The sequence below is a fragment of the Dermochelys coriacea genome, chromosome 1, assembly GCF_009764565.3.
Source record: "Dermochelys coriacea isolate rDerCor1 chromosome 1, rDerCor1.pri.v4, whole genome shotgun sequence".
Lineage (NCBI taxonomy): Eukaryota > Metazoa > Chordata > Testudines > Dermochelyidae > Dermochelys > Dermochelys coriacea.
The window spans coordinates 80843593-80856497 of record NC_050068.2 but is presented as its reverse complement, the minus strand read 5'-3'; the positions used below and the strand labels follow the sequence as shown (position 1 = coordinate 80856497).

The following is a 12905-nucleotide window of genomic DNA, read 5'->3' as shown; positions in this document are numbered from 1 at the left end:
ATAAGTACTCCTTTTCTTTTTTGTTTTTAAAGAGTTTGTCATAATTTATGTGCACAAAATGGCCAAATTAAGGTTGCATTGGCATCTTTAATTCTGACATTTTTCAACTGTTGACTGTGACTTTGAAACCTTGACATTCTTTTAATATTTTTGATAAGTAAAATATATACTATACAGTATATCACAAATATATCAGAATACAAATGAGTACAAAAAGAAAACAAGAATGAACAAATTAGAAATAAAAACACAATGATAGACTAGATGTCTGCTTGTTTGCCATGTTTTGGCTGTGCTATTAGGGAAGTGTTAAAACAGTTCTAGGTCAAATTTTCCAAGGAATTTTGCATGTACGTGACTTGTATACTCATCTTACCAAAGTTATATATGCAAAATTGAGCCTTTGAAAGTCTGTCCCTAATTTTGTAAGTGTGTTAATTGTATGTATCAAAAGATCCAATTTTCATCTAACTTTCCCTTGTTTTAACATTTTCCTTATAGCACTGTGTATCTTAACATAACTCATCTGACTTGCCCTTGTTTTAACATTTTCCTTTTGGCACTATATATCTTAACATAACTGATGTGAATTATTGAAGTGTTTCAATATCTTTTTCAATAGGTTTTGTAGTTGAGAACATGGCAACAGCAATGGATGAAGACTTAGAAGAAGAACTGGATGAAAAAGATGAGAAGTCCATGATGTGTCCTCCAGGCATGCATAAATGGAAGCTGGAGCAGTGCATGGTATGCACTGTGTGCGGGGACTGTACAGGCTATGGAGCCAGCTGTGTTAGTAGTGGGCGTCCAGACAGGGTACCTGGAGGGTAAGTAAATACATTCATGCAAATATCTTTCATACAGTATGCTGAATAAGTAAAATGTGTACAGAATGTAATCAAAATAGATGTTTACTTTACTTCATTTCAGACTTCAGTCTTAAATAGCTCTGTATCTAAAGAAAATATTGTTTATCTATTTTTAAAACCAAGAATATATTTAACTTTTGTGATTTTTTTTTTAAAATAAACATTTTAGTAATGGTAACAGGTGACTTAAAATATGTCTTATGTTTGTTCAAAATAATTCTCACAAAAGCAGAAAGGAGGAAAGTGTGTTGAGTATAAACAAACTGTAATTTGGTATGCCTAATGACATTGAATGCTGCTATTTAAGGTATGGGATTTCTGGCTTTGGATACAACTTTTTTTTTTTTTTTAAATAAAATGGAAGATGAATAGTAGTTGTAAAACCATAGACGTGGGGCTGGAAAGAATCTCGAGTGGTTATCAAGTCCAGCCCTTCGCACAGAAGGCAGGACCAAATAAACCTAGATCATCCCTGACAAATGTTGGTCTAATCTGTTGTTCAAATACATTTTTTTGTAATATTGCTTGTCCTGGTAGATTACAGATAAAACTTATTTGTGTTCTGTAGAATCTGTGGCTGTGGATCTGGTGAGTCTGGCTGTGCTACATGTGGTTGTTGCAAGGCCTGTGCTAGAGAGCTGGATGGTCAAGAGGCAAGGCAAAGAGGAATTCTTGATGCTGTGAAAGAGATGATACCTTTAGATCTCCTACTAGGTAAGTGAGATGAAACTGATAGACATTTGTCAGTGGTATAACTTTTAGTCACACAATGCAACCAGCTTCCCTTTAGAATTAATTTTGGGTTTTGTTTGTAATCAGTCCCCATACATACTACTGTAACTAGTGGAAAAAGTTTCAGAGTAGCAGCCGTGTTAGTCTGTATTCGCAAAAAGAGAAGCAGTACTTGTAGCACCTTAGAGACTAACAAATTTATTAGAGCATAAGCTTTCGTGAGCTACAGCTCACTTAATCGGATGAAGTGAGCTGTAGCTCACGAAAGCTTATGCTCTAATAAATTTGTTAGTCTCTAAGGTGCCACAAGTACTGCTTTTCTTTTAGTGGAAAAATAGCAGTTAGTCAAGTAATTGGTACGATCTTATCGCTTTTGTATGCGTTTTGATTTTCTGGTTGTAGAATTTTATCTTAATTTCATGGAATCTCATTCTTTCTTCCATTGCAGTAACAGTGCTGAGCTATATTCTTTCATGACAGTTTTAGTGCAGTAGTTTTTTTTTTTTTCTTTTTCACAATGAGTAAATTATTGCTTAGACTTTTTTCCTTGGTATTGTAGTAAAGGTAGTGAGCGGACCTAACATTTGAACTTCATCTCTCCACTTGCATCAGGGCACTGTTTTGATATATACATTCAACTTTCACTTCCCCTTGTGTTGACACTGCTGATGTCACGAGGCTGTTCCTCTCCCTCCATATTAGCTCTAGAAGAGAGGCTTGCCAGAGGTCTATTGCCAGAAATTGGTACAACAGTACTTTACATAAAATTTTACATGAACATGGGGTGTTCAGTCCCAAAACTGAATAATTTTTCCTCCCAAATTTTTTGGAGAAAGTGGGAGGTGGCAGAAATGTAAAAATAATTAACTCTGTGGAAGAAAGTGAGATTATGTATAACCAGGCTAATATTTAAGAGCTGAAGCCAGAAAGAATAAATTAAAAAAACAATGACTTTTCTAAATACAAAGTTTGGGGCCATGACTTCAGATTAGATTTATTATGATAGAAAATGTTTTTAATATTGTATTCCCTAATTTTATAAGGCTGATTATTTTCCTAGTCTCAACTTCATCCACTTACTGTGGTTTATTCAGGTACCCGTTCAGAAGTTCATACAACATGGAGTTGTTAATTGGGTGATTTAGTCCAGGACCCAATTTTGGGGGTTTTAATGTGTGACAACTAACATCTCCAGATATTTAAAATTTTTCTTTTCTTTCTTCAGTGTTCATCTTGCCAAGTACTAGCTTCTTCAGAATCAGAAATCACTGTTAAAATATATAGCATAACAGTGGAATTTTTAAAGATATAAAATGTTGTAGGTGTTTCTCTTACTGCATTGGTTGAGCAGGAAAGGCAGGCTCCATGATACCTGCTATCGTGTGTTCTCGAGATGCTTCTATAGCATTGGAGGGTGCTAGTGTTGTGGCACTATAATTATTTGCTGCCTGTTTCTGAAGGATTCTCCTGTTACTTGATAAGGGGCAGATTTTCTAGTCTGGACTACTTGTCAGTTTTAAAAAGATGGGACACATTAGGATTCTTTATTTTGAAATTTGTTGATTTCTGAATTGATTCTGCTTAGTTTACAATTAAGAATATATTTTTCTAACTGGCAGTCCTGCAAATTTACATGTGGTCTGAATCTGAAGATGGATTGTTTTCTTATTGTATGTTGTTCTGATGATGATGGTTTTGCAGAGCAGAAGTAAATTATTGGAATACTGTGAACACTTCTGTTGATCACAAGGAAGACTAGATTCCACCACTTAGCTTTGTTGTCTTTGTGATCCTAATAGGCATAAAAGCAGTAAACACTTATGCTTCTTTGAGTGATGGGTCCCCCTATATGGATTCCAAACATGGGCGCGCGTGTGCACCATATGCCAGAGCCAGAAGGCTTTCCTAGCAGCATCCATTGACCTGCACATGCATTGTACGTTCCCTCATGCTCACAGCCGAGGGTATAATAGGCTGCGTGGGTCGATGCCTCTCCACTTCCCTGAGTCGGAACCCCTGTTCCTTTGCTCTCTTAGCCGAGCTAAGAGTGGTCTTTTCATCCATTCTTGTACATAGTTATAGCTAAGCTGTTTGTGTTCTATACTTGTTTTATCCTTAGTCTAGTTAGTGTAGTTGTTCCCCTCTTTGGGGACTCCCTACCCCCTGGGGACTATGCTCTGCATTCCCACCTTTAAGAACTGTACCTCTTGCCCGCACTCGTTCTCTATGAGCACCAGCATTGTCTGTATTGCCTTGGCGGGGCCCACACTGTGGTCCGCTGTGCTATCTGCAAATCCTTAATGCCCTGAACATGGGAGGCTCAAGAACATAGCGTCCTCCATCAAGAATTTCCAGAGGTGATGTTTCCCCAGGCACCTCAGATCCTGGACTGGCAGAACTGATGGTGGAGCATCCATCACTGGCATTGAGTGCCCTTCCCAGCACCTCCCAGGCACTGGATCCGTTGGTACAGAAGACAAGAGACAAGCCCCACTATGAGGGGAAAAAACCATGGCCATAAGAGCAGATCCCAGTCCGGGACTGCTCATAAGCTCATTTTTTCTTCCATGAGCTCCACCAAGTCAGGTGAGAGGTTGCACACAGATCCATCTGCACAGGCGTCCAGACTTCCCTGTGTAGATTCCGTGTGGACTCTCTGGCCTCTCCAGAGCTCTGCCTCACACTCCCAGATGACTGGAACCGCTTCTGTCCACAGAGGAACTGCTCCTCCCCATCTGCGTTTTCTGCTCCTCTGGACCTTCACTCACCACCATCCTCTCCTTAGATGAACCTTTGCTCCTGCTACCAGAAAGACCTGCTTTGTTGCCACATGCAGCCCTCTGGTACTTAGTTTCCCCCACTCCCCAGCTCCCCCCCCCATTGCCGAAACCATCTTCCAAGTCTGAGGGCTTCTCAGAGACAGTCCTCCCATTCCATGTCAGAATCTGGAATCATGTCCCAGATTGCACTATCCACCAGTTTGACTGTGCTTCAGAGGCCTGGCATTGCTACCCATGAAGCCCACCAATGGCCACACTTGGATCCCTACTGAGGATGCCAAGCACCATTGATCGTCTCATATCAACCATCCTCCATTTGCCCTACAGCACCATTAGTGTACAAGGAAGAAGACGACATGGAACCAGTACTGCCATTCTCCACTGCTGCATCTTCATCTCCAGATGAGACATTTATTCTTTCCTTGCTCTCTCCACTAAATGACCACCAATAATACCACATGTTGACGAACCTCATCACGGAAATCTCTTCATTCCCTCTGACTATAGCCTGGGTCTGTCTGCCTGCCTGCCTGCTGGTCTGGCCTGTCATGCCAGGCTCCGGATGCGACCCCTGCACAATGGCTGGTGACACTCTATTCCCAGTCCCAAGACCCCCTGGAAAAGATTACCACTATTCCCCAGGCGATATTTACCTTGCTGTGGTGGTGGACCGACCACAGAACAGCCCTGGAAGGGGTTCCATTCGACTCCCCACTCCATCAAGTTGGTGTCAGACACCTGAGACTTTGAGTAGGGGGCACATATCGGGGATATGTGGTCCCCGAATGAAGGACGGTTGTACATAAAGAGCTCGGAGCAGTCTGGCTGGCATGCGGAGTCTTGTTGCCCCACCTGTCGGGCAAGGTGGTACAAGTCCTGACAGACAACACAGCCTCAATATTCTACATCAACAGGCAAGGGGCAGCATGCTCGGCGGCTCTCTGTCAGGAGGCGCTCTGTCTCAGGGACTTCTGCATGATTACAAGATTCACCTGGAAGGTTGTCACTTTCCTCTCTAGGCTCACTGGCCCACCCTTTGAGCTGCTCCTTTTCCTATCTGCCATGGAAGGTCGTGTTCCTGGTGGCGGTGCCATTGGCGAGATGAGTCTCTGAAATTAAAGCCTTGACCTCAGAAGCTCCGTATATGGTCTTCTACAAAGATAAGGTTCAGTTGTGGCACCACCCGACCTTCTTGCCAAAGGTGTTCTCCACCTTCCATATGAACCAGAACATCTTCCTCCTGGTGTTCTGTCCCAAACCGCACAAGACCAGTGAAGAGAGGCGTCTTCACGCCCTCGACGTCCGCAGGGCCTTGGCTTTCTACTTAGAATGTACCAAGCCTTTCTGTAAGAGCCTTTCAACTCTTCATCACTACAGCAGATAGGATGAAGGGTCACCCAGTGTCCTTGCAGAGGATTTCCAATTGGATTACCTTGTGCATAAGGACCTGTTATGACCTGGCGGGGGTTCCGCTGCTGCGGATTGTCAGAGCCCACTTGACGAGAGTGCAGGTATCTTCGGTGGCCTTCCTGGCACACATCCCTATCCAGTACATCGGTAGAGCCACAGCATGGTCCTCTGTTCACACATTCACTGCTCATTATGCCGTCACTCAGCAGGCCAGGGATGATGCTGGGTTTAGCAGAGCTGTGTTGCAATCTGCACATCTGTCATAAACATAAAAATCCCTCCTTGTAGTTGTACTGAATCGCTTTACCTATAAGGGGTTAAGAACCTCAAATAACCTGGTTGGCACCTGACCAGAAGGATCAATAAGGAAAGGAGATACTTTCAGATCTGGGGGGGAGGACAACATCTCCTGAAAACATAGCTGGAATAATCAATCTAAGAATTACAGAAATAGTAAGTGAGGCAAGGAAATGCAAGGTTATCTTTCGTTTTAGCTTGTGAATTTTCCCTATGCTAAGAGAGAGTTTTATTCCTGTTTTATAACTGTGAAGCTGAGTCCAATAAATCTTATTACCCTGTAAAGTTACCTTCCATCCTGATTTTGCAGGTGTGATTCTTTTACTTTTTTCTTGTAATAAAATTCTTCTTTTAAGAATCTGATTAATTTTCAGTGTCCTAAAAACTGAAGGATTTGGTCTGTGCTCACATTGTAACAAATTGGTTACTATATTATTCTCAAGCCTCCCCAGGAAAGGGGGTGAAGGGGCTTAGGGGGGATATTTGGGTGGAATATGGACTCCAAGTGATCCTTTCCTGAATTTTTGTATAAACCACTTGGCGGTGGCAGCAATACCATCCAAGGACAAGGAAAGGAATTTGTGCCTTGGGGAAGATTTTAACCTACGCTGGTAGAATATAATCTTAGGGGGTCTTTCATGCAGGTCCCCACATCTGTACCCCAGAGTTCAGAGTGGGGAGGGAACCCTGACAATTTCTGTGAACTCCTACCCACCTCCAAGGATATTGCTTGGGAGTCACCTAATATGGAATGGACATGAGCCAGCACTCGAAGAAGAAAAGACAGTTACCTTTTCTGTAACTGGTGTTCTTTGAGATGTGTTGCTCATGTCCATTCCATGACCCGTTCTCCTTCCCCACTTTTGGAGTTTCTGGCAAGAAGGAACTGAGGGGGTGGGGAGCCACCGGCGCCCCTTATACCGCACCAATGCAGGTGACACTCTAGAGGGCGCCAGAGCTGGTCCCTTACAGATACTGCTGAGGGAAAAACTTCTGGCACCGGTGCATGTGGCCTAATATGGAATGGACATGAGCAACACATCTCAAAGAACACCAATTACAGAAAAGATGAATGTCTTTTTTTTTTTTTTTTTTTTTTTTTTTTTTTTTTTTTTTTTTTTTTGAGATGTGTAGTTCCTATTTAGATTCCAATACCTGTCCTCCATTCCCTCTGCTGTGGATTGGACTATTTAACGGTAAGAGGGATACTGGAGAGGCTTCGACCCGCACAGCCTATTATACCCTCGACTGTGAGCAGAAGGGGAAGTACGATGCATGTGCAGGCTAATGGACACTTCTAGGAAAACCTTCTGGCTCTGGTGTGTGGTGTGCAAGCACACCCACATTTGGAATCCAGATTGGGAACACGCATCTCAAAGAACCTCCAGTTACAGGTAGGTAACTTCCTCTTTCTGACCCTTAAATAAGCAGTTAAGTAAAATGCATCCGATGAAGTGAGCTGTAGCTCACGAAAGCTTATGCTCTAATAAATTTGTTAGTCTCTAAGGTGCCACAAGTACTCCTTTTCTTTTTTTAAATAAGCAGTTGTAACTCTGAATACAATCAAGGAAATCTGTTGGATAAAAGTTGCCATTTTCATGGTTACTTTTCAGAGTAGAATCATACTTTAAATAAGCTTAAAGTGTATCTCTGTTGCCCTATGCCTGCACTTAGGTTTGTATTAATCTTTCCATTATAACCCCCTCTTTTCAAGGTGCTATAACTTGGTATTAAATTGCTCAACATGCCAAAAATAACAAGGTTGATATACAAGCTTGATGTATAATAATTGAATTAATAAAAATCATGCAACTATTTCTAAAATGAGCTGCTAATTGAAATACAATGGTATTCATTTTCATGTTGCTGTCATGTGGTGTACCTAAAGAAAAGTTTAAATAGATCATTATTTTAAATAGAATTTGTCAACTTATAAGTTTTCTGTTCTTATGTTTACTGGAAATTTGGGGCAAAAGTAAAACCAACCAAACTTTTTTTTTTAACAAACTCTAAAAATGTGTTTAGCTGATAGGAAGTACAGAAAACTATTAAATGTTGAAATTGTGACAGAGTTATGAAAGTAAATAATCCAAAATTGAGGCTGACAATCCATTCTGAAATCGTTCTGTTGTCTCTTTCCTTTATTCCTAAACATCTCAGCATAGCTATATAAAGGACAAAATATCGAGCCTTAGCTTTCGTTTTCTTGGCTATTACTAGGTTTTGTCACATTCATCATATTATTTAAACATAGATTTTGTATTTTTTTATTAATTGATGTAGCTGTCCCTGTTCCTGGGGTTAATATTGAAGAGCACCTTCAGCTACGGCAAGAGGAAAAGCGGCAGCGTGTAAACAGGAGGCATAGATTGGAGGAAGGCAGAGGTAAGAGATTATTTGTTACTGAATCAAGGCTAAAATAAGGATAAATGCACACCGTTTCTAAAAATGGACTAGGCCTTGCGAAATAGGCCTTTCTTTATTTAAAAATTGTCAAACATGAAACAAAAATCAGGTTTAAGTGTATCTTCAGTAGAGGTTTGCACTAACTGAACTTAATATTTTTTTTTTAAAAAAATCAATATACCAGTGCAATTTTATAATACAGAAAAGGCCTGCAAGGATTCAGTAATACTGCTGTTTAATGGCTTGTGAATTTGGCTTCCATTAAGCCTATAATGGTGGGTATGGGAGACAGAACCACTGAGAATTTAGATCTAGGCCTTTAATTAGACAATTAAAAGATTAGCACAGTCAGAGATTTCACCTCAGATGCACAGGGTCAGAGTCAGAACTCCTAAGCTGTGCTGTTCAATGCAACATTGGTGGCTACTAAAGTATTTGTAGTCTTTGGTTTAAGAAAGAATGGGGTTCTTTGTTGTGCATATATTACTGATAAATGTTGGATATGGCGGCTGGCCCGTTGTCAGCCCATATGTTTTCAGATTGGTATTTGATATAGCATGAGCTAAGAGAGTCATGAAGGTATTGTGAGGGGATGTATAAGTTTTCCTTCCCAAAATCTTACTCATCGGAATGTGTTCACTTCATGTAAGTGCTAAAATGGGGATAAGATTGCGGGAACAAGTGGTTCTTCTTCGAGTTGTGTTTCTGTGAGTGCTCCACTTTAGGTGTATCTGTGTTCCTGCACATAGGATTTGAGATTTTCGGCAGTAGTGCCCATTTGGGCTTCACATGCACTCCCCCCTTCGCGCACCACATTTGGCAGTTATATAGTTCTGTGCGGCCAAATTAATCTCGATTCCTTCTCAACTGCTCTTGTCCTGAGTTTCTATCGAGTTCTTAGTGTCTTTGTTCTCATTTGTCATAGTGACAGTGTTTCAGTTAGGATTTTAGTCATTTAGTCGTTCCCATTCTACTTTTTCCTTCGTTCCAAAAAAAAGTCTCCATTATTTATCTTTATCATCCCTCGATTAGAGTTGTAGTTTCTACATATCTTCCCTTTAGGGAGGTAATCCCTATAAAGGGTGTTATGCTCAGATCCTCCAATTTCAAACAGTGTCTCTATTGCTGGGAGGCCATCAGGGTCAGTAATTGTCACTCCCTTTGCATTCGTTGTCTGAAAGAGGCACGCATTCCCCAGAACTGTATGTATTGCCTTAAACTTAAGGCACAGACTTGGAAAAACTGTGAGATGAAATTAAAACCGATGGAGAGCTCAGCTTCAGACCCTGGTCCTGGAACCCTGCCTGGACAACAGTTGCTGTCAGCATCAACATCAGCCATGCCACCCTCCTTGCTAGTTTTGAAGAGAAAATAAGAGTCCCTGTGAAAAGACAGTAAAAAGCAAGCTTCAAGTTCACCTAAAAAGGAGCCACCAAAAAGAAAGGGGTTCCAGAGAGATCATTAGCTTTGGCACTGACAGAATACCTGTGACGCCCCTGGGGCCTCTTGGTAATGTCACCAGTAAGTTCAAGGACCCCAAGAGGGCAGGACTGGATAAGATGGCATCATCAGGAAATAGGGGTAAGGAAAATATTGGAGTCTCAAAGATGGTACCGAGAGCACCAGCTAGACATACCGCACCAAGTACATCGACACTGACAAGATCTATGGTGCTGCCTGCTGGACGCTCTGTGGAACGCAGCGCGATCCCAGCACCGATGACATAGTCAACAACAGCACAGATGCAAATGTCTCCCGTGATACCGAGGCAAATTACTTCCATGGTACCAATGAATTTAGATTCCCAATACACTAATGTCTGATGAACTGAAGTCTCCACTGCTGTGTACCAATGTCGCTGCAGTACACATCTCACCCCCAGATGTGCATGCGGTACCTACCCGTTTGCCATTACCACCGAAGACTGCTGAAGTAAGAGATCCCACTCCAGCTTGGAACCTCAGCCTAGTGCTACGATGTTTCAGTGGTTTCCCATTTGAGCCTATGGCAATCTGCTTATTCAGATCTATGAAATAACATACCCATATCTATGAAAAAGGCCTTTCTTGTGACCATCCCATCCACTCGAAGAGTGGGGGAAATAGGGGCTCTTGTAGTGTACTTCCCTGTACAATCTTCAAAGATAGTTATGTTAAGACCACATCCAAAGTTCTTATCTAAAATACCTTCCCCATTCCACCTGAATCAGCCTATTCATCTTCCATCGTTCTTCCCTAAACCACATAGAAAGAACAGGAGGCTGTGTTCCACATGCTAGATGTTAGAAGGGTGCTAAGCCTTGTATCTTGAACAAACCAAACCTTTCAGAAAGATACCAAGATTTCGTTCTATTGCTGAAAGATCAAAAGGATCAGCCATATCTAAACAGAGGCTTTCAAAATGGATTTCCAGTTGTATTAACCTTTTCTATCAGCATGATTTGCAAATGCCACCAGGGACTAGAACGCACTCCACGAGATCACTTTCCACCTCAGTAGCTTTCCTGACCAATGTACCAATCTCAGACATTTGTAAAGCAGTGACCTGCCTGTCTTCCCACACATTCACTGAGCATTATTTAATCGCACAGGACTCTGTGGATGCTCTGTTAGGACTGACTGACTGTTTAATCATCTTGTGACACTCTGTACCTCAAAGTAGCACCCTTGAACCTCCATATTCACCACTCTTGTATAATTGATATGTTTTATACAAAGTATGTCTTGTGATTTTTAAAAAAAGAAAAGGAGTACTTGTGGCACCTTAGAGACTAACAAATTTATTAGAGCATAAGCTTATTAGAGCATCGATGAAGTGAGCTGTAGCTCACGAAAGCTTATGTTCTAATAAATTTGTTAGTCTCCTTTTCTTTTTGCGAATACAGACTAACACGGCTGCTACTCTGAAACTTGTGATTTTTAAGATTTTGAGCTGTTAGTACATACAATCTAACAGGATATTAATGTTTATCGTATGTGAAGTATTACTATATGAGTTAATAAGATATGTTGTGAGGTTGGGAATGCCCATGGCCAGCCATTCAGTTACAACAAAGAAGTAGCCATCACTGGTCAGACAGTCGTTAACAGCACATCCACACACAATATACTATCCCGGAGGCTTCTTGGAAAAGGGATTTATACCATGGGGGTGGACTAGGCCAGGTCCCAGCAATGATCTTTGTAACAGCTGGAAGAACATCTGCAAGAAAAAAACTTCGAGCTGGGGAAGTTTGGTCCCAGCTTCGAAAGTGCTCCAGTCTGTGTACTAAGGAACGTAACCTGCTTGTACCATCTGTTAGGGAGAGACATTGCTTGGTTCAAATTTTGCTTTGTCTGTTTGAGTTACAATTTAGGCTCTAGAGTAGCAGCCGTGTTAGTGTGTATTCGCAAAAAGAAAAGGAGTACTTGTGGCACCTTAGAGACTAACAAATTTATTAGAGCATAAGCTTTTGCATCCGATGAAGTGAGCTGTAGCTCACGAAAGCTTATGCTGAAATAAATTTGTTAGTCTCTAAGGTGCCACAAGTACTCCTTTTCTTTTTGCAATTTAGGCTCTGTTTCTATTTTTGTTTCTTAGCTAACTAACTTTGATCTCTGTGCCTGCTACTTGTAATCACTTAAAATCTACTTTTCTGTAGTTAATAAATCTGTTTTATATTTTACCTAAAACAGCGTGTTTGTGGTTGAAGTGCTAAGAGAATTGCAGCTCAGGTTACAAAGGCTGGTGTATGTCCATTTTCCTCTGAAGAAGTGGCAAACTAAGTAATGAACTTATACTGGCCAGGCTTCTGATCCATGCAAGATGGTACAGTTCTGTGGTGCAAGACTGGGGAGAATTGGCTGAAGCCTCTCCATTGATGGTTCATGAGTGGCTGGAAGATCATTCATGTAATCGATTGGGTGTGTTCCTGCCTCTGGATGGCTGTGTAAATGCAGTGCCTGTCAGAGGCTTGTAGCTTGACATCAGCAGCACAGGTTGGTAGGTTTGGAGGGTTCAGCAGTCCCACAGTCCAGGTTGTACCTCCTTAGTGATGGACAGTGGTCCAAGTATTCATACTAATTTCCTTAGATCTGTCAGCTGCCCTTCATATATTTTGACCAGGAAATGTTGTTGACACCACTGTGGATGGTAGCTGGAGTAGATAGAATTACACGTTTCAGTGGGAGGTCCCAGAGGATTGCTTTATGTAATCCTTAGTCCACCTTAGAGGGATTTCTCTTGTGGGGTACCACAGGGTTCTAATCTGCATCTGTAGTTGGAGCTAGGGGTGGATGCCCAGCTCATGTAGACACATCCATGCTATCTCTGATATGAGAGCTACTCTTAAAGGTCTCTTGGAAGCTGAATCTATCTTAGAATACAACTTTCTGCTGGCTTGCGGATATTAGCTTCAGGGGACATTATACCA

General features: G+C 41.5%; 1 protein-coding gene across 26 annotated transcripts in view; it reads left to right on the top strand.

The window, feature by feature from the left end:
- MYCBP2 (MYC binding protein 2) overlaps positions 1-12905 on the top strand; it is a 444438-nt gene that overhangs the window by 129518 nt on the left and 302015 nt on the right. For 25 of the 26 annotated variants that reach the window (XM_043504638.1, XM_043504632.1, XM_038370012.2 and 22 more), the window contains exons 15-17: positions 623-827; positions 1438-1583; positions 8372-8473. In XM_043504638.1, the coding sequence (XP_043360573.1) occupies positions 623-827; positions 1438-1583; positions 8372-8473 (453 nt within the window). The remainder of the gene's footprint in view (positions 1-622; positions 828-1437; positions 1584-8371; positions 8474-12905) is intronic. The other variant, XM_038370114.2, reaches the window with a different exon arrangement.